This window comes from Tamandua tetradactyla, chromosome 16 (assembly GCF_023851605.1).
Source record: "Tamandua tetradactyla isolate mTamTet1 chromosome 16, mTamTet1.pri, whole genome shotgun sequence".
NCBI classification, from domain to species: Eukaryota; Metazoa; Chordata; class Mammalia; order Pilosa; family Myrmecophagidae; genus Tamandua; species Tamandua tetradactyla.
The window spans coordinates 32,380,971-32,404,181 of record NC_135342.1 but is presented as its reverse complement, the minus strand read 5'-3'; the positions used below and the strand labels follow the sequence as shown (position 1 = coordinate 32,404,181).

At 37.2% G+C, this 23,211-nt stretch overlaps 1 protein-coding gene across 10 annotated transcripts in view; it reads left to right on the top strand.

Moving 5' to 3' along the window:
• Nucleotides 1–23,211, top strand: part of GARRE1 (granule associated Rac and RHOG effector 1) — a 133,062-nt gene that overhangs the window by 42,370 nt on the left and 67,481 nt on the right. For all 10 annotated transcript variants that reach the window (XM_077132215.1, XM_077132213.1, XM_077132212.1 and 7 more), the window contains one exon: nt 16,852–18,137. In XM_077132215.1, the coding sequence (XP_076988330.1) occupies nt 17,643–18,137 (495 nt within the window). In that variant the 5' untranslated portion in view covers nt 16,852–17,642. The remainder of the gene's footprint in view (nt 1–16,851; nt 18,138–23,211) is intronic.

The following is a 23,211-nucleotide window of genomic DNA, read 5'->3' as shown; positions in this document are numbered from 1 at the left end:
GATTTGTTAATGTGCTGTATTACATTAATTGAGTTTCTTGTGTTGAGCCATCCTTGTATTCCTGTTATAAACCCCACTTGGTCATTGTGTATAATTCTTTTAATGTGCTGTTGGATTCGATTTACTAATATTTTATTGAGGATTTTTACATCTGTATTCATTAGGAAGATTGGCTTGTAGTTTTCCGTTCTTACAGCATCTTTACCCGGTTTTGGTATTAAAATATTAGCCTCATTGGCTGGAGGGAACTGCCTGAAAATGTAGAGCTGTGTTCCAGTAGCCATGTTTCTTGATGATGATTGAACAGTGATATTGCTTTCACAATGAGACTCTGCGAATGTGAAAATCTTGTGTCTGATGCTCCTTTTAGCTACTATATTAGAACATATGGAATAAAAATAAATAATAGGGGGAACAAATGTTAAATTTAGTTTGAAATGCTAGTGGTAAATGAAAGCAAGGGGTAAGGGGTATGGTATGTATAATCTTTTTTTTCTCTGTTATCATTTTATTTCTTTTTATTTCTTTTTCTAAATCGACGCAAATGTTCTAAGAAATGATGAATATGCAACTATGTGATGATATTAAGAATTACTGGTTGCATATGTAGAATGGAATGATATCTTAATGTTTTGCTTGCTAATTTTTTTTAATTAATAAAAAAGTTTTAAAAAATTAGCCTCATAAAATGAGTTAGGTAGAGTTCCTTTTTCCTCAGTTTTTTGGGAAAAGTTTGAACAGGATTGGATTCTTTTGGAATGTTTGATAAAATTCCCCTGTGAAGCTATCTGGCCCTGGGTTTTTCTTCGTTGGACTATTTTTGATGACTGATTGAATCTCTTTACTTGTGATTGGTTTCCTGAGATCTTCTGTTTCTTCCTGTGTCAGTGTAGCTTGTTTGTGTGTCTCCAAGAATTTGTCCATTTCATCTAAGTTGTCTAGTTTGTTGGCGTATAGTTGTTCATAGTATCCTCTTATGATTTCTTTTATTTCTCCAGGGTCTGTGGTAACGCACCCCTTCTCATTTCTGATTTTGTTTATTTGCATCCTCTCTCTTTTTTTCTTTGTCAGTCTTGCTAGTGGCTTATCAATTTTATTGATTTTCTCAAAGAACCAACTTTTGATTTTATTGAATCTTTCTATTGTTCTTTTGTTCTCCCATTCATTTATCTCAACTTTAATCTTTGTTGTTTCTCGTCTCCTATTTGCTTTGGGGTTAGTTTACTGTTCTTTCTAAAGTTCCTCCAGGTTTGCTGTTAAGTCCTCAATTTTTGTTATTTCTTGTTTTTTTTTTTTTTTACATGGGCAGGCATGGCAGGCGAGCATTCTTGCCTGCTGAGCCACCGTGGCCTACCCTCTTTCTTGTTTTTTAATATAAGCATTTAAGGCCATAAATTTCCCTCTCAACACAGCCTTTGCTACATCCCATAAGTTCTGATAAGTTGTATTCTCATTTTTATTCATTTACAGTGCTGTAAATGGGTGCGCTGAGCTCAGGGAGGGTGATTGAAGCTGTACAACACCATGGGGGCAGAGTAGCCTAGGTATGGAGGTTAGTGCCTGCAACCTATATGAGCTGGTAACAGCCTGAAGGGAACAGGGAGGGGGAGGTAGTGCTTGGGAGGGATGTAGGAGAGGTGAGTTGGGCTGCACTTGAGGTGGGGTTGTGGGATAGGTTCATGCAGTGGGGGCTGGTGGGGTGGGGGTGCCTGGAGCGCGGGGAATAGGAGTGGGTGAGGGGGTTCAGGTGTGTGGGGTGTGGGGTGAGCCACCGGTCATGGGGCTGCGCTGGTGAGGGTAGGGCACCCAAGGAACGCAGCCTGACTTACTAGTCCCGTTTACCCATCTATGCATTCCCGTGGGCTCCGCTGCTCTGTGCTTCCACACCAGGCTTCAGCTTTCTGCCTCACAGCTGCTAAGCCTCTGTAACCGGGGCTGCCACATGTGGTGCAGAAGCCTCTCCCAGGTGAGCCGCACTCTTGAATTGCTGCCTCAGTCTGCCTCCTGTCCCTTCTCTAACTTTTCCGTGGAGCAGGGCTAATCTCAAGCTGCTCTAGTTGGCCATCTTCCCAGAAGTCCCTCAGAGATAATATGTTTTTGAAGGGAATAAAAGAGTAAATAAAAAATGAGAGTCAAGCGCATTTCCTAATATAATATACATGGACAGCTTAATTGAACACCATGAGTACATGGAACCTTGAGTAGGGCGTGGAATTTTGTAGGTTTGTCCAGAGTGATGCCTTGATAAATCCCAGAAGGATTTGAACAGTGAATAAAAAAGTGTTTGCAAAGTCCCCTTGTGGGAACGGCGAGAAAGGGGGAAAATTAAACTTCCCCAAGTGGAGAATTCTTGATATTCTCACAAGCAGTGAAAACAACCAAAGCAATAGGCTAGCCCACAATCTTGGGGTTTGTTCATATGAAAATTTGACCCCACAAAGGATGGGCTAAGCTTACTTAAAATTAGGCTTAAGAGTCACCCCTAAGGGAACCTCTTTTGTTACTCAGATGTGGTTTCTCTCTCTCTCTCAGCCAACACAACAAGCAAACTCACTGCCCTCCCCCTCTCTACATGGGACATGACTCCCAGGGGTGTGGACCTTCCTGGCAACATGGGACAGAAATCCTAGAATGAAGCTGGGACTCAGCATTAAGGGATTGAGAAAACCTTTTCGACTAAAAGGGGGAAGCACAGAATGAGACAAAATAAAGTGTCAATGGCTGAGAGATTCCAAACAGAGTCAAGAGGTTAACCTGGAGGTTATTCTTATGCATTGAATAGATATCACCTTTTTAGTTAAGGCATAACAGAGAGGCTATAGGGAATTGCCTGAAAATGTAGAGCTGTGTTCCAGTAAGTAACATGTTTCTTGAAGATGATTGTATAATGATAAAGCTTTCGCAGTGTGACTGTGTGATTGTGAAAACCTCGTGTCTGATGCTTCTATCTACTTTCTGGACAGATGAATAAAATATATGGATTACAAATAAATAAATAATAGGGGAACAAATGTTAAAATAAATTTAGTTGATCAAAATGCTAGTGATCAATGAAAGGGAGGGGTAAGGAGTATGGTATGTATGAATTTTTTTCTGTTTTCTTTTTATTTTTCTGAATTGATGCAGATGTTCTAGGAAATGATCATGATGATGAATGTTCTAGTTTGCTAGCTACCGGAATGCAACATACCAGAGACGGATTGGCTTTTAACAAAAGGGGATTTATTTCGTTAGCTCATTAGAGGAAAGGCAGCTAGCGTTCAACTGAGGTTCTTTCTTACCTGAGAAGGCACAGGATGATCTCTACTGGACTTCTCTCCAGGCCTTTGGGTTCCAACAACTTTTCCTGGGGTGATTTCTTTCTGCATCTCCAAAGGCCTGGGCTGAGCTGCGAGTGCTGAAATAAGGTATGCTGAGCTGCTTGGGCTGTGCTATGTTGCGCTGTCTCATTTAAGCACCAGCCGATTAAATCAACATCATTCATTATAGCAGGCACACCTCCTAGCCGACTGCAGATGTAATGAGCAACAGACGAAGTTCACGTACCTTATCATGAGATGAGGCTCATGTCCGCAGCAACAGAACTAGGTACCTTCACCTGGCCAAGTTGACAACTGAATCTAACTACCATAATGAATATACAACTATGTGATATAAAAAAAGAATGTTTTTATGTTAGGTTTTATCAATAAAAACATTAAAAAAAAAGAATTAGAACCATTCCATCCTCTCATCCCTAATTTACTGAGACAGTTATTCTCTTGATACACAAATTTGTCTTTGTAAATTATGTATTCTAAAGTAATAGATGGGCTGGGCCTTAAATCTGTAGTCTTTTGGCTTTTAACAATTGTAATGAAATTTTTAAAGATTACTGTATGTGAATGGAATCTTTGAAATCACAAAATATTCTAAGCATTTTCCACTTAAATGAACTTCCAGATATCTTTTAAGATGTTCAGTAGCTTTCTCATTGTTTGGTTTCATATATTCATATTATTGTATATTAGGTTTAAAAACAAGTGTACCCTATTATATTGGGAATACCAATATTTCAAACAGTGTTATATATATTTAAAAACAAAACAAACCATAGCCCCCTTATGTGGAAATGATAGAATAATTCCAATATTATTATTTCACAAACATTTACTGTGCTTTCCAGTTAAAAGGAAGTTAAAAAAACAAAAACAAAAAGCACAGTGGAAAAAAGAAAACTAATAGACTTCTCTGAATATGATTTGAGTTTGGAACCATATTATGGAACAACTGATTAATTTAAGTATATAACAAAATTGAATAAAAATTTTAAAACAGCAAACCTTGAAAAGAAAAATGAAACAGATATACTGACTGCATTGATTTAATGGCTTGACTATGCAAGGAGAACTTATTGCACAACAACTTGGCTGTATATACCTTTTGAGATATACCTTATCGTCACAAAAACCCCTAAATTTACTGTTTTCACTAATCACATTTGTCATTAAAAAATGTTTTGAATACACATCACTACGCTAGTGGCACACTGTATATATAATATAGAGTTTAATGGTGAAGCATTTATTAGCAGAGAAATAGGAGAACACTAATAATCTATCTGCTGCTAAGGCTGGGCATAAATAGACTACATGCACACTAGCCACATTGGGTAGAGAGGGTCCCTATCCTCTTGGAAGCTCTGTGTTTGGAAAATTGACCTTAGAACTCAGTGACTAGTATCAAGCCTTTTCTTTCATTGAGCCATCTCAAACCTGTTAAGCCACTTGTCTGGGAAGTTGCCAAAAGAGGGAGGAAATGAGCGTCCAGTAGCTTCCAAGTTTGTCTCTCTTTAATTTAATTTGCACCGATGCTAATGTTGTTCTCAGACTATTGGAAGTTTTACTATAGTAGAAAGGAGATGCATATGTCACATAGATGAGGTTAGATATAATCCCTGTAGTTCTGAATTTGAACTGAAAGCATTAGTATGAACCCATGATGTACTTTACCTTAAAAATAAAAGAGTACTTCTTAACTGTGTTCACCACTCTATTAACATTGAGGACCTCTAGAATCCATTTTGCAATTTTTTTTTTATAAATACCACTTCCCACTTACAGAAACTAGAACTCTTTGGAGAAATGTCTGATTTCAGGTCTGGGGCAGAAAAAATTTAAAATGAGCCTGGAACATCTTGGCATACCAGAAAGCAAGGAAACTAGCAGAGTTTATCAAGAGGACTTTGGAGCAAACTGGCCAAATGGAACATTAGCACATCTATAAGAATAATAACTGCACTAGAATGAAACCTTATTAAGAATCTCTGTATGTGATGAGTTGGTACTGTCTTGCTGACTTCAGGATTCTCCTTTGGCTTTTGACAGTTTGATTATCATGTATCTAGATGTGAATATCTTTCAGTTTATCCTACTTAAATTTGTTGAACTTTTTAGATTTGTAGGGTTTTTTGTCCAATTTGGGAAGTTATTTCTTAAAATATTCTCTCTGCTGCTTTCTCTCTCTTCTGTCCTCAGACTTCCATCATGTGGGTATTGATTTCCTTGGTGGTATCTCATAAGTCCTTTAGACTGTATGCATTTCTCTTCATTCTTTTTTTCTTTCTGTTCCTCAGATTGGAGAGTCTCAATTGACCCATGTTCAAGTTTGCTGATTTCTGCTCAGATCTGTTGAATCCTGCAGTCGTTTTTTAAAAAAGTTTATTGTGGTGGCACGTTTATAATACAAAATTTCCATTTTAAGCATTTTTTTAAGTTTTAATTGTGGGAACATATACAACATAGCATTTCCCATTTTAACCACTTTCAAGTATAAAGTTTAATGATGTTAATTACATTTACAACATTTGCTACCATCACAATCTAGTGCCAAAATTTTTCCGTCAGACAGTCAGAAACTCTAGACCCATTAAGCAGTGGCTCTCCTTTTTCCTTCCTCCTAGTCCCTCCTAACCTCTCATCTACTTTCTGTCTCTATGAATTTGCTCATTCTAGATACTTCATATAGATGGAATCATACTATATTTGTCCTTTTGTGTCTGGCTTTTTTACATTTAGCATAATATTTTCAAGGTTCATCCATTTAGTAGCAGTTATTAGAACTTCATTCCTTTTTATGGCTGAAAAATAATGTATTGTATGGCTATAACATATTTTATGTATCCACTCATCAGTGGATACTTAGATTGTTTCTGCTTTTTGGCTATTGTGAATAATATTGCTATGAACATTGGTGTACAATAATCTGTTTGCATCCTTGTTTTCATTTCTTTGGGTTATATCCCTAGAAGCTCTGAGTCATTTAAAAAAAATTTTTTTTTCTGTGTCATTTTTTATGTTAGTTATTTTATGTTTCAACTCAAGAATTTCTGTGTGGTTCTTTTTTAAAAAGTCTCTTATTATATTTTCTTTTTGTTGAGACATCATTCTCATACTTTCCTTTAGTTCTTAGGCATGGTTTCCTTTAGGTCTTTGAAGATATAGTTGATTTAACATCTTTGTTTAGTAAGTTTAATTGCTGAGCTTGTTTATTTTTTAAAATCTTTTATATGAACCATACTTCTTGTTTCTTTATATGTATCAATTTTTTTTGATGAAACTGGACATTTTAATAATGTAATGTAGCAATTCTGGAAATACGGAAAGTTTTTGAGGTGGAGTCTTCCAGGGAACCATCAAACAGGTGAGATGATGATTTTCTGAGAATGAGACTGAAGAAGTTCTAGCCCCATCCTGAACTCTCCAGTGGCTGCCAGACTGCTGGATTTCACCATGATTTCAGCTGTTCGTTTTCAAGTCTGTTGTGGAACTGGAGAGGGAGGAATGGGACTAGGATAGAATAATACATAAGCGAGCTGCTGTTACTGACATTCCTTCGTTTTTCTGGAATAAATGCTTCCCAATTGCTGCAAGCCTGGTTAATTTCTGTAGTTGTGAAAAAGTTGATTCTGACAATTTTTTTTTTGCCTGTTTTCTGATTGTTTTTAAGAAGGAGGGAATTTGGAGATGTCTTTATTCTGCCATTTTCAATGGTATCACTCCTCTCTCCCATTTTTTTTGCTTTTATTTTTATGAATCTGGTATTCTCTTTTTTAAAATTAATTTTTAAATTTTTTTAGAACATAACAACAAATAAACACAAATATTCTTAATGTATGATCATTCTATTCAACATATATAATAAGTAATTCACAATATCATCACATAGTTCTATATTCATCATGATCATTTCTTAGAACATTTGTATCAATTCAGAAAAATAAATAAAAAGAAATTCAGGTATCAGGGAACTCAAGGACAATATGAACTGCACAAATATACGTGTTGTGGGTGTCCCAGAAGGAGAAGAGAAGGGAAAAGGAGGAGAAAAACTAATGGAAGAAATTATCACTGAAAACTTCCCAACTCTTATGAAAGACCTAAAATTACAGATCCAAGAAGTGCAGCGCACCCCAAAGAGAATAGACCCAAATAGGCGTTCTCCAAGACACTTACTAGTTAGAATGTCAGAGATCAAAGAGAAAGAGAGGATCTTGAAAGCAGCAAGAGAAAAACAATCCATCACATACAAGGGAAACCCAATAAGACTATGTGTAGATTTCTCAGCAGAAACCATGGAGGCTAGAAGACAGTGGGATGATATATTTAATTTACTAAAAGAGAAAAACTGCCAACCAAGACTCCTATATCCAGCAAAATTATCCTTCAAAAATGAGGGAGAAATTAAAACATTCTCAGACAAAAAGTCACTGAGAGAATTTGTGACCAAGAGACCAGCTCTGCAAGAAACACTAAAGGGAGCACTAGAGTCAGATACAAAAAGACAGAAGAGAGAGGTATGGAGAAGAGTGTAGAAAGAAGGAAAGTCAGATATGACATATATAATACAAAAGGCAAAATGGTAGAGAAAAATATTATCCAAACACTAATAACACTAAATGTTAATGGACTGAATTCCCCAATCAAAAGACATAGATTGGCAGAATGGATTAAAAAACAGGATCCTTCTATATGCTGTCTACAGGAAACACATCTTAGACCCAAAGATAAACATAGGTTGAAAGTGAAAGCTTGGGAAAAGATATTTCATGCAAATAATAACCAGAAAAGAGCAGGAGTGGCTATACTAATATCGAACAAATTAGACTTCAAATGTAAAGCAGTTAAAAGAGACAAAGAAGGACACTATCTACTAATAAAAGGAACAATTCAACAAGAAGACATAACAATCATAAATATTTACGCACCGAACCAGAATGCCCCAAAATACATAAGGAATACACTGCAAACACTGAAAAGGGAAATAGACACATATACCATAATAGTTGGAGACTTCAATTCCCCACTCTCATCAATGGACAGAACATCTAGACAGAGGATCAATAAAGAAATAGAGAATCTGAATATTACTATAAATGAGCTAGACTTAACAGACATTTATAGGACATTACATCCCACAACAGCAGGATACACCTTTTTCTCAAGTTCTCATGGATCATTCTCAAAGATAGACCATATGCTGGGTCACAAAGCAAGTCTTAACAAATTTAAAAATATTGAAATCATACACAACACTTTCTCGGATCATAAAGGAATGAAGTTGGAAATCAATAATAGGCAGAGTGCCATAAAATCCACAAATACGTGGAGGCTCAACAACACACTCTTAAACAACGAGTGGGTCAAAGAAGAAATTGCAAGAGAAATTAGTAAATACCTCGAGGCGAATGAAAATGAAAACACAACATATCAAAACTTATGGGACGCAGCGACGGCAGTGCTAAGAGGGAAATTTATTGCCCTAAATGCCTATATCAGAAAAGAAGAAAAGGCAAAAATGCAGGAATTAACTGTCCACTTGGAAGAACTGGAGAAAGAACAGCAAACTAATCCCAAAGCAAGCAAAAGGAAAGAAATAACAAAGATCAGAGCAGAAATAAATGAAATTGAAAACATGAAAACAATAGAGAAAATCAGTAAGACCAGAAGTTGGTTCTATGAGAAAATCAATAAGATCGATGGGCCCTTATCAAGATTGAAAAAAAGAAGAAGAGAGAGGATGCAAATAAATAAGATCAGAAATGGAAGAGGAGACATAACTACTGACCTCACAGAAATAACGGAGGTAATAACAGGATACTATAAACAACTTTACACTAATAAATGCAACAATTTAGATGAAATGGATGGGTTCCTGGAAAGACATGAACAACCAACTTTGACTCAAGAAGAAATAGATGAGCTCAACAAACCAATCACAAGTAAAGAAATTGAAATAGTCATCCAAAAGCTTCCTAAAAAGAAAAGTCCAGGACCAGACGGCTTCACATGTGAATTCTACCAAACATTCCAGAAAGAATTAGTACCAACTCTCCTCAAACTCTTCAAAAAAATCGAAGTGGAGGGAAAACTACCTAATTCATTCTATGAAGCCAACATCACCCTCATACCAAAACCAGGTAAAGATATTACAAAAAAAGAAAACTACAGGCCAATCTCTCTAATGAATATAGATGCAAAAATCCTCAACAAAATTCCAGCAAATCGTATCCAACAACACATTAAAAGAATTATACATCATGACCAAGTAGGATTCATTCCAGGTATGCAAGGATGGTTCAACATAAGAAAATCGATTAATGTAATACACCATATCAACAAATCAAAGCAGAAAAATCACATGATCATCTCAATTGATGCAGAGAAGGCATTTGACAAGATTCAACATCCTTTCCTGTTGAAAACACTTCAAAAGATAGGAATACAAGGGAACTTCCTTAAAATGATAGAGGAAATATATGAAAAACCCACAGCTAATATCATCCTCAATGGGGAAAAATTGAAAACTTTCCCCCTAAGATCAGGAAGAAGACAAGGATGTCCACTATCACCACTATTACTCAACATCGTGTTGGAGGTTCTAGCCAGAGCAATTAGACAAGAAAAAGAAATACAAGGCATCAAAATTGGAAAGGAAGAAGTAAAACTGTCACTGTTTGCAGACGATATGATACTATACATCGAAAACCCGGAAAAATCCACAACAAAACTACTAGAGCTAATAAATGAGTACAGCAAAGTAGCAGGTTACAAGATCAACATTCAAAAATCTGTAGCATTTCTATACACTAGTAATGAACAAGCTGAGGGGGAAATCAAGAAACGAATCCCATTTACAATTGCAACTAAAAGAATAAAATACCTAGGAATAAATTTAACTAAAGAGACAAAAAACCTATACAGAGAAAACTACAAAAAACTGTTAAAAGAAATCACAGAAGACCTAAATAGATGGAAGGGCATACCGTGTTCATGGATTGGAAGACTAAATATAGTTAAGATGTCAATCCTACCTAGATTGATTTACAGATTCAATGCAATACCAATCAAAATCCCAACAACTTATTTTTCAGAAACAGAAAAACCAATAAGCAAATTTATCTGGAAGGGCAGGGTGCCCCGAATTGCTAAAAACATCTTGAGGAAAAAAAACGAAGCTGGAGGTCTCACACTGCCTGACTTTAAGGCATATTATGAAGCCGCAGTGGTCAAAACAGCATGGTATTGGCATAAAGATAGATATATCGACCAATGGAATCGAATAGAGTGCTCAGATATAGACCCTCTCATCTATGGACATTTGATCTTTGATAAGGCAGTCAAGCCAACTCACCTGGGACAGAACAGTCTCTTCAATAAATGGTGCCTAGAGAACTGGATATCCATATGCAAAAGAATGAAAGAGGACCCATATCTCACACCCTATACAAAAGTTAACTCAAAATGGATTAAAAATCTAAACATTAGGTCTAAGACCATAAAACAGTTAGAGGAAAATGTTCGGAGATATCTTATGAAACTTACAATTGGAGGCGGTTTTATGGACCTTAAACCTAAAGCAAGAGCACTGAAGAAGGAAATAAATAAATGGGAGCTCCTCAAAATTAAACACTTTTGTACATCAAAGAACTTCATCAAGAAAGTAGAAAGACAGCCTACACAATGGGAGACAATATTTGGAAATGACATATCAGATAAAGGTCTAGTATCCAGAATTTATAAAGAGATTGTTCAACTCAACAACAAAAAGACAGCCAACCCAATTACAAAATGGGAAAAAGACTTGAACAGACACCCATCAGAAGAGGAAATACAAATGGCCTAAAGGCACATGAAGAGATGCTCAATGTCCCTGGCCATTAGAGAAATGCAAATCAAAACCACAATGAGATATCATCTCACACCCACCAGAATGGCCATTATCAACAAAACAGAAAATGACAAGTGCTGGAGAGGATGCGGAGAAAGAGGCAGACTTATCCACTGTTGGTGGGAATGTCAAATGGTGCAACCACTGTGGAAGGCAGTTTGGCGGTTCCTCAAAAAGCTGAATATAGAATTGCCATACGACCCAGCAATACCATTGCTGGGAATCTACTCAAAGGACTTAAGGGCAAAGACACAAACGGACATTTGCACACCAATGTTTATAGCAGCGTTATTTACAATTGCAAAGAGATGGAAACAGCCAAAATGTCCATCAACAGACGAATGGCTAAACAAACTGTGGTGTATACATACGATGGAATATTATGCAGCTTTAAGACAGGATAAACTTATGAAGCATGTAATAACATGGATGGACCTAGAGAACATTATGCTGAGGGAGTCTAGCCAAAAACTAAAAGACAAATACTGTATGGTCCCACTGATGTGAACCGACATTCGAGAATAAACTTGGAATATATCATTGGTAACAGAGTCCAGCAGGAGTTAGAAACAGGGTAAGATAATGGGTAATTGGAGCTGAAGGGATACAGACTGTGCAGCAGGACTAGATACAAAACCTCTAAAATGGACAACACAATAATACCTAATTGTAAAGTAGTCATGTTAAAACACTGAATGAAGCTGCATCTGAGCTATAGGTTTTTTTTGTTGTTGTTGTTTTGTTTTTTGTTTCTTTTTGTCTGTCTGGTTGTTTTTTTTTGTTTTTTTTTTGTTTTTACTATTATTATTACTTTTATTTTTTTTCTCTATATTAACATTCTATATCTTTTTCTGTTGTGTTGCTGGTTCTTCTAAACCGATGCAAATGTACTAAGAAACGATGATCATGCATCTATGTGATGATGTTAAGAATTACTGATTGCATATGTAGAATGGTATGATTTCTAAATGTTGGGTTAATTTCTTTTTTTTCTTTTTTCCGTTAATTAATTAAAAATAAATAAAAAAGAAATTCATACATACCATACCCTTACCCCTCCCTTTCATTGATCACTAGCATTTCAATCTATTAAATTTATTTTAACATTTGATCCCCCTATTATTTATTTTAAATCCGATGTTTTATTCATCTGTTTAAAAGGTAGATAAAAGGAGCATCAGACACAAGGTTTTCACAATCACACGGTCACATTGCGAAAGCTTTATCATTATACAATCATCTTCAAGAAACATGCTACTGGAACACAGCTCTACATTTTCAGGCAGTTCCCTACAGGCTCTCTGTTATGCCTTTAACTAAACAGGTGATAACTATTTAATGCATAAGAATAACCTCTGGGTTAACCTCTTGACTCTGTTTGGAATCTCTCAGCCATTGACACTTTATTTTGTCTCATTTTGCTCTTCTCCCTTTTAGTTGAAAAGGTTTTCTCAATCCTTTGATGCTGAGTCCCAGCTCATTCTAGGATTTCTGTCCCATGTTGCCAGGAAGGCCCACACCTCTGGTAGTCATCTCCCACATAGAGAGGGGGATGGTGGTGAGTTTGCTTGTCATGTTGGCTGAGAGAAAGAGATAGGCCACATCTGAACAACAAAAGAGGTTCTCTTGGGGGTGACTCTTAGGCCTAATTTTAAGTAGGCTAAGCCTATCTTTTGTGGGGTTAAGTTTCATATGCACAAACCCCAAGATTGGGGGCTCAGCCTATTGCTTTGGTTGTTTTCACTGCTTGTGAGAATATCAAGAATTCTCCACTTGGGGAAGTTGAATTTTCCCCCTTTCTCACCATTCTCCCAAGGAGACTTTGCAAACACTTTTTTATTCACTGTTCAAATCCTTCTGGGATTTATCGAGGCATCACTCTGGACAAACCTATAAAATCTCATGCCCTTTGCAAGGTTCCACATGTACTTATGGTGTTCAATTAAGCTGTCCACATAAGTTATATTAGGAACAGCCCTAGTCAAAATATAAATTTTGTACCAAGTAAACCTTTTTTGCTTTAGTCTCTGTGTGAGACTAAAATTTTAAAATATTAATTACCATCTGTTTTCAACATCCTGCAGTGTTGACATTCCTTTGTTCTTCCTCATGCAAAAACATTTTTAAATTTGTGGTACTCTCTTTTAATAGCAAAATTGTGCCTTGGATTAGATATAAGTATCAAAGATTTGAGAATGATTTAGTAAATACCATTTAGAACTTTTTTCTTATACTTGATGAGTCATTTAAGCACACACATTTTTTCAGTGGTACAGTATAGATACTCTTGACCTCTGGGTTTATTGGAAAGGACGAAGAATACTGCATTGATAGCAGCTTCTTGGTAGTTTCTTATATCTTTTCCCCTTATGCTGTTCCTTCTCCTTGGAATGAAAGTTCCCTTGCCCAATCTTCTATACACTTCCCTCCTTATTGTGTCAGTCAATTCTTTGTTTCTTCCCTTACTTTTTTTACTGACACATAATACCTAGGAAAGTGTACAGGTTATAGTAACAATGCTTGATTGTCTCCTGATAAACATACTTATGTAATCACCACCTAGGTCAGTTAGTGACCACCTACCAATCTGACTACCTCCAACCAGTAACTAGTAGGTCCTTTTTTCAGAAGTAGCATATTGGGACTTTGTTCGTCTATTCTAAATAGGTGTTTCTGGAAGTCAGTAGTAAATTTTTCTGTTTCTGTATTATTATCATTATCATTGTTATTATTGAGATACAATTCATGTACTATAAAATTCACCATTTAGAGTGTACAGTTCAGTAGGTTCAGTAGGTATATATTAAGAAGGTTGTGTATCATCATCACTAATTTCAGAACATTTCATCACTTCACAAAGAAAACTCCTGCTCTTTAGTAGTCACTCCCCATTCTCCTTCTCTTTCAGTCTTGGCAACCACTAATCTACTCTCTGTGTCTATTGTTTTGCCTTATCTGGACATTTCATATCCCCCCAGTCATATAATATATGGCTTTTTGTGTTTGGCTTCTTTCACTTAGCATAGTATTTTCAAGGTTCATCTGTGTTGTAGTATGTGTCATTCTTTTTTATGGTTGAACACTGTTCTATTGTTGGTATACCAAATTTTGTCTCTTCATCAGCAAGTGAACATTTCGGTTGTTTCCACTTCTTAACTATGAATATTGGTACTGTGAACATTTGTACAAATTTTTGTGTAAACTCATGTGTTCTCTTTGACATGTAACTAGGAGTCTAGTAGCTGGATCATATGGAAACACTGTGTGGCTGCACCATTTTACAGTATTGGGTTATAATAGTACCAAATGTGGGTTATATTTTCTGTACATCTTCACCATCACGTGTTTCTTTTTTTTTTTTTTTCAGCCATCCTAGTGGATGTGAATGATACCTCATTATATGGCTTGATTTACATTTTCCTGATGGCTAGTGATCAGTGGAGCATCTTTTTACATGCTTCTTTGCCAGTCGTATATTTTTGGAGAAATGTCTGTTCACATCCTTTGCCCATTTTTTAAAAACTTTTTCATTGTTTAATATAACATATATACAAAACAAAGAAAGAAAAAAGCAGTAATTTTCAGAGCATTCTTCAGCAAGTAAGTTATGGGACAGATCCCAGAGTCATGGGGTACCATACCATCCTCTCAGATTTTTCCTTCTAGCTACTCCAGAATATAGGAGGCTAGAAGGGATAAATATTTTCTTGTCATCACAATTGACTTTTTTTTTCTTTTTTTTTTGTGAAAAATAACATATACAAAAAAGTAATAAGTTTCCAAGCGCCACGCAGCAATTAGTTGTAGAACAGATTTCAGAGTTTGGTATGGGTTATAATTCTACAATTTTAGGTTTTTACTTACAGCTATTCTAAGGTACTGGAAACTAAAAGAAATATCAATTTTAATGATTTAGCTGTCATATTCATTTGTTAAACCCTACCTTTTCTCTATAACTCCATCATCACCTTTGATCTTTCCCACTCTTTAGGGGTATTTGGGCTATGGCCATTCTAAATTTTTCATGTTGGAAGGGGCTGTCACTAGTGTGGGGTAGAGAGATGGATCTAGCTGATGTTCTGGAGAGGCTGGGCCCTCTAGGTTTCAGGACTTATCTGGTCCAGGGACCCATCTGGAGGTGGTAGGTTTTTGGGGAGTTTCCCTAGTGCATGGAACCTTTGTAGAATCTTATAGAATGCCCTAAATATACTTTAGGATTGGCAGGAAAGGTTTTGATTGGGGTTTGGCAAGTTATGATAGACAGCAAAGTCTACCTGAAGCTTGTGTAAGAGTGACCGCCAGAGTAGCCTCTCGACGCTATTTGAGCTCTCTCAGCCACTGACACTTTATTAATTACACTTCTTTACCCCCTTTTGGTTAGGATGGAATTGTTGATCCCACGGTGCCAGGGCCGGACTCATCCTTGGGAGTCATCTCCCACGCTGCCAGGGAGACTTTCACCCCTGCCTTTACCCATTTTTAAATTGGGTTGTTTGTCTTTTTGTTTTTGTTGTTTGAATTATTTATATATTCTGGAGACTAGACCCTTATCAAAAAAATAAATGATTTGTACATGATTTTGCCTGTACTGTGGGTTGTTTTTTTTTTGGGGGGGGGGGGTTGTTCATAGTCTGGGAATTAAACCTGGTTCTCCCAGGTTTAGAAGGTGAGCATTCTACATTGAACCACCCATGCATCCTGTGTTTTTTAAATCTCCTTTCATGCACAACCATTTTTAGTATTGATAGAGTCTTTTTTTTTTCTTTTATTTCTTATGTTTAGGTAACATAAGAAATAAGAAATGAGAAATCGTTGCCTATTTCAAGGTCATGAAGATTTAGACCTGTATTTTCTTGTAAGAGTTTTATAGTTTTAGCTCTTACATTTAGGTCTTTAATCATCCATTTTGAGTTATTATTGGCACGTTTCCCCTCTGACATCCAAATCTGGGGGAGGATGAGAGGAATCCTTTGTGCAAACTTTGCCTGCCTGCCACCAACTCCTCCAGGCTTTTTCTTTCTGCACCCTGCACTTGAGCCCAGCTGTGTATCCTGAACAGCGCTGTGCTGTCCTGCTTCAGGACCTTTGCTCTGGTGGTCCTTTCACTTATTGAACCCCACCTGTCCCTTTTCCACCTGTTAAAACCTTTCCTCTAATCAAGGCCTACTTCAGAAAAACATTCTCTTCATAAAAACCTTCCAGATTTCTCTTTTGCTTTGCCCACATCTCTCTTTTCGTATTCTCCTTCAAAGTTTTTGTGAGTGCTATACTTGTCAACAGTCCTCACCATACTCTGCGTGCTCCTCTAGTCCTCTGTGGGTCTGTGGACCCTTCGAGGGGGGAAGCAAGGAAATGCCGAACACCTTGATTCAGACTTGTCTTGTTATCCCCAGTTTTGGCGTGTGGGGTGTGGAATTAAATTTACCATGTTGGGTTAATTTTGTAATACAACAATCATCATTTCATAGTACAAGTCTCTCTGTTATACCTCCTTTTTAAAGTTGTAATATGATTTCTTATTTCACTCAGTGTAGAAAATAGCTACGTGCTGAGTGGGTGCTAGCATTCCAGGAGTTAATGTTCCAGAATTACTCATTATCCTGTAACCTTACTCATTTTATCTTATTTTTTTATCCCTAACAGGAAATGACTTAAAAGCCTTACAAATACATCTGTGCATTCTTGCTTCAGACTTTACAGTCGAGGGCCAACCCAGCCTGGAAGCACCTCTTATTAAAGTTACAAGGAAACTGCTACCTCAGCCAACAAAAGAAAAGAGGAGAAGACCTATAATAACAAATGCGAGTTTTTAAAAAAGGTTGTTTTCAGAAAACATTAGAAGGAATTTGGAAATTTTTTGCATTAAGAAAAAGCTTTACAGGTATATGGATTTGTCAGGCAGGCTCTGTCAAAATTCTGCAGAGGTTTCATCTTCCTTCTTAAGGACTTAGTGTGAAGTAATTCAGACCTGCTTTTTAAATTGCTGTTGATCAGCATGTGAGTTGGGTTCTAACTTTTCTGGTATAGTGAAGACACATTATCTTACATTATAATATCTTATATTACATTTTTAAAACTTAAGTTATTTTTCTGCCATTGTAAATAGAGGTATTGAAATATTCTTGCAAGCAATTATAGGTAAACATTTTTCTCAGCATACATATCTTTTTATTAAGAGAGTGGAATGCTAAACATTTCCTACAGAACAGTTTGGATACACTTTAATTTTTGCCAACACTGAAAATATTAATTATATAAACTTGTTGTCCTTTTCACATCTGCATTGGGATCTTGTGGTCACTTGCCTCATGGAAATGCCTTTTTTAAAACGTAAATTTTCAGAACTCCACTATTTTTATACATAGGCACAGTTTTGAAAAAAAGAATTAAAACCTTGACCCACTCATAGCCTCTGGGACAACTTCTCCTCCCGCATGTATTGCTGCAGTGCCCAGGATAGTAAAATGGACTACAAACGACGCTTTCTGCTTGGCGGGTCCAAGCAGAAGGTGCAACAGCACCAGCAGTACCCGATGCCTGAGCTGGGACGAGCACTGAGTGCTCCCCTGGCATCTACACCCACCACCGCCCCTCTGAGCAGTCTGACCGCTGCAGGCAGCTGCCACCATGCCATGTCCCACTCCACCCCCATCGCTGACATCCAGCAGGGGATATCCAAGTACCTGGACGCCCTCAATGTCTTCTGCCGTGCCAGTACTTTCCTCACGGACCTCTTCAGCACTGTGTTCAGGAACTCGCACTATTCCAAGGCAGCCATGCAGCTCAAAGACGTACAGGAGCATGTCATGGAAGCAGCAAGCCGACTGACCTCGGCCATAAAGCCTGAGATTGCCAAGATGCTGATGGAACTTAGTGCTGGGGCTGCAAACTTTACAGATCAGAAGGAATTCAGTCTCCAGGACATTGAGGTAAAGTATCTTTTGTGTAAGATGCTTGGGTAAGAAAATGTATTCCAGTGGTAAGTGAGAATGCTGTCTTAATTTTCTCAAAACAGTGTAATGGTGATCTTTGTCATCTTTCTGTTAATATTTCATCCTTGTGGGAAATTTATGCATACCAGGTTCTGAATTGCCTTCATTTAAAATTAAGTAGGTTAAAAAATTATTAAATAGAAATAAATCAGCCAGTATTTCATGTTCTTAATCTTTTAATTTTCAAATTGGAATTTAATTTGCAAATAATATACTGTACAAAGGGTGCTTAGCTTTCAAAAAAATATCATTTAAAATCTTTGGCTAATGGTGAGAACGGGGAGAAATTCATCTTCCCCAAGCTGAGTTCTTGATGTTCTCGCAGGCAGTGTGGACGGCCAAAGCGGTAAGGCAGAGCCCCCAGTCTTGGGGTTTGTTCATGTGAAACTTAACCCCGCAGAGGATAGGTCAAGTCTACTTGGAGTTTGAGCCTAGGAGAACCTCTTTTGTTGCTCGGATGTGTCCTCTCTCTCCAGCCAACACAACGAGCAGTCTCACCACCCTACCCCTGTCTGTGTGGGACATGACTCCTGAGGTTGTGGACCTTCCTGGCAGCGTGGGACAGGGATCTTGGAATGGACAGGGACTCAGCGTCAAGGGATTGATAAAAACCCTAGAATGAGCTGAGAGTTAGCATCAAAGGATTGAGAGAACTTTCTCTACCAAAAGGGGGAGGGGGGAGGTGAGACAGGGTGTCGGTGGCTGAGAGATTCCAAGCAGAGTCCAGAGGTTATCCTGGAGGTTATTCTTATGCGTCAAGTAGATATCATCTTGTTATTCAAGATGTAATGGAGAGGCTGGAGGGAATTGCCTGAAGGTGTGAAGCTGTGTTCCAGTGGCCATGTTTCTTGAGGATGATTGAATAATGATACAGCTCTCACATTGTGACTGTGTGATTGTGAGAACCTTGTGTCTGATGCTCCTTTTATCTACCTTGTCAACAAAGGAGTAGAACATATGGAATAAAAATAAATAATGGGAATAAATGCTAAAATAAATTTAGTTTGAAATGCTAGTGATCAATGAAAGCGATGGGTAAGGGGTATGATAGGTATAATCTTTTTTTTTTCTTTTTCTCTTTCCTGTGTTCGTTTTATTTCTTTTTCTATTGTCTTTTTATTTCTTTTTCTGAATTAATGCAAATGTTCTAAGAAATGATGAATATGCAACTAAGTGATGATATTGTGAATTACTGATTATGTATGTTGTTTTATTTTGTTTATTTTTTAATTAATAAGTAAATTTAAAAAAATCTTTGGCTAAATGTAGAGAGTTTGACAATTGTTTATATTTTTTTCCAGCTGTAGAATTCACTGTGGATATATTTGATTTTTTTTTCAATCGTAGACTTTATTTTTTAGAACAGTGTAGGTTTACAAAAGCATTTGATTCTAATTCTGCATACTTCTTAGGGTTTTGATAGTCAAAATGAAATATTCTCCCTTTTTCAGGGCTCCAGATTAGAATGTAAGATTAGAATACAAGTTTCATTCAGAATAAAGATAGTCTTTTTCCTTGTCTTTCCTCAGCCCTGGAGTTTAGGGAATAAGTTGTTAGACTGCGATCTGTTATACTCGTTTGACTACTAAATATCTTTTATTAGTCTTTAGCTGCTCAGAGAATTAATCTGAGACTGATTTTTCCATGTATCCTTGTACCTTGGACCAGCACATCAGAGGTTTGGTTCCTGGGCTTGAAGTGCTAGCCTGGAGGGAGAATGTCCCTTTTCCCACCCTGGGGCTGAATTTGATTTTGGGTAATTATATATTTTGAGCCGTCTGATAATTGAAGTGGCTGAACAAACTACCTAATATTGCTTTGGGTTTTTAAAAAAATAAAAGATAGGCTATTTAATAATAAAAACATTTTTAGTGTGTCAAAATGTGATTTTGATGACATTTCCACAAGTAATTTAGAGTTATTTTTGAACAGACACAGCATCGTTGATAAAAATCAGGGATCAGCAGAATTTTTCTGCAAAGGGAAAAGATTGTAAATTTTTAGATTTCATGCACCACATATGGTCTCTATCACATAGTATTTTTTGTGTGTTTTTTTTAATAACGTTTAAAATGTGAAAAACCATTCCTACCTCATCAGCCTGTTTATTGATCTATATTTGACTGATGAGCCATAGTTTGCTGAACCTACTGGTATAAATATATAATAACCTTCTTGGATAATTCTAATTTTAATCTATATATTCAAGTATATTTATAGTTTCTGATTAATTCCATGATCACATTTTATATTCAGGGAGATTATTATTTAAGGTGTTTACAAAATGACATGTGAGTTTAAAATATTTTTTTTAATTTCACATGTAAAACATGCATGTACTTCTCAAAAGAAATTCAAGCAATGAAGCTTAAAACTTCTACTTTACCCTCCCACCGCTTTCCCATCCCAGTCCTTTGTTCAGAAGTGACCACTATCCCCATTTGGTTGGTGTATGCCATGCTAGACTACAGACATAGCTACATATCTGTGCATGCACAGGTGTACAGTGCTGATCTTCATTTATTTTACATAGAGAATCATTATGTTGGGCTGCCACTGTGTCTTGTTGCTGGTTTACAGAGTAATGTGGCAGGAGAACAGTCAGGGACACCTTGCCCTCTCTTAGAAAGTATCAAACAGCATTAGACCTGGACTGTTATAGATACCAACCCTCAATGACCTAAGAATGTTTAGCTTTATTTAGGATCTCAGACAAGAATGGTTTGAAAAGTAATACCAAAGGCTTTCATTTTAACTTGAATAGTGTTAAGCTCTTCTTCAGATGGTGCTGCAGGTAGTAGAGGAGACACAGCTAGACCTGCTTAACTTCTGACCAACCCTGAGGACAAGTGCGTTGTTGCAGGTTAGAACAACTAGAGAAGGATTACTCATCCATGAGAAGCAAGGACTTAGTAAGTCACTGGGCTGCAGTAGCACCTACCTTGTTGCTTCCTAGAACCACCATGGGACCACTCAAACTGAAAGGGGGAAATATTTCCTGTTGTTGTGATTTTGGATTTTGACTTGGCTTTCCTAATGAAGTGTTGCTTAAGGTAGTAGAAATACGGCTGTATTTTTTGTACATAGCAGTTTGACAGACTTACTACAGCTAGTCTGGAAACTAAGTGCTGTGGGTACATTTTAGAATCCATGGTTCTATTCTAAGTTACAAACAGCTGACTTACAAGTGAATTCTAAGATGTGATTGCTAAGTGTAGGCCTGCAAACTTAACATTTGCCTTTTCTACAGAGCGGTATTTGTTGTTTCCAGGATTTATTGACTGCCAGTGAATTTAGCCATAGGCCAATAAAAGGTCTTCTGGGAATAATCACCAATTTAGATAAAGTGGCTAGGCATTTGGATTTTTTCCTCTAGGTCTTCTTTAAAATTTTATCAGTGAGGCACTATGAGTTCCTTAACATTCATACTGGGGAAAGAAGTTTGGGGCCTGTCTGAAATTACTTGTTAGAAGGCAAGGACCCTTGCTCAGGAGCTTAGCCCAGGACTGTGGACAGGAAAGACCTGACTTCAGAAGTATTCACATACTTGGCCATTTTAAACCTAGGACAAAGTACTGATTCACTGGTCCCATTTCTGAATGTGGCCAGTGCATTCTTCAACCCTCCTCAGGTGATTCTGACTTCTATCCAATTTGGGATATGCTCACTGATTGACAGATAATGAAACCTATGTCCAGAAACCATGATTGCTGACAGTCTGCTCTGCCATCCTGCTCTGGAGCAGGCAAGGTGTGTGTGAATCCTGTCCTGTCTATACTCATTTGACTTTGCCCCTTACCCTGGGTGGTTCACCTTCAGGTGTTGCTATTAGAGAAATGAGTTGTGACTGTAGTGTTTACTAGTTAGCTAATGCTTGCGATAGTTTGTCTGGTACATCAGCTTAGGAAGTGAGACGTGGGGCATGAAGTTAGAAGATATAGATTTAGAAAATGTCTCTACTGGTTACAGCCTTTACAGCCTTGAGCAAATCTTTTAACGTCTCTAAGCCTCAATTTGCCCATCTATAAAATGGAATTACTACTCACCTTCCAGAGTTGTTGTAAAGATCAGAACTGATTACTGTATGTGAAGTGCTGTACCCCAGTTAGTTTTCATTGTCATCATTTATTGTTATTAACAGTAATAATATTTCTGGTATGGCTTGAAAGGTACTATTAGACCTACTCTGAAGTGCAGAGCACAATTATGTACAGAACCAACATCAGAAAGAAATGTGCAGCAAGTCATTCTTCTTACTAGAACCCCTTTAAGTGAAAGAAATTGCCAGCCCCAGGACATTTGGCCCTACTGAGTTCTCTCCTGGTTCTTGAGTTGATTGCCTTCTTTTCCCTTGTTTTATCTTCTGCCTTCTTTTCCCTTGTTTTATCTTCTCTCTTGGGGGTCATAAGGCAGCACCCAAGTTGGAACTGCCAGGATCTTTTTAGCATAAAACCCAATGAGATTCCTTTATCGATAATCAGTGCTCCATTTGCCTTGTAACTAGAATGGAGCAGAGGGGAGCCAGTGCAGGGGAAGGATGCCCACTGAATATATTTGCGTTAGCTAGAACCTTTTTTTTTTTTTTTTTTAAAGTTTTTTTTTTTTAATAGATTCCCCTTTTATTTATTTATTTTTTTTACATGGGCAGGCACCGGGAATCGAACCCCGGTCCTCGGGCTTGGCAGGCAAGCATTCTTACCTGCTGAGCCACCGTGGCCTGCCCAGCTAGAACCTTTTGACAAGCCAGTTAGCAGATGAGGTAGGATTATTTTTTCCACCCTGGGCTTTATAGAAATTTTATAATTTTACAATGAGTATGAAGTGGCATTTTGCCTAAAAAGGAAAATATTGTCCCTATCAAGTGCTTCATGGGAATTTCTTTGTGTTTGTGTGGCTCAGCTATTTTCCAAGTGTGGCTCAGCTATTTTTCCAACTACCATGTGAAATTCAGGAAGAATGTGGTTCCACATATTGAATTTGTTCTTTGTACAAAGCTTTGCTATCCCACCCA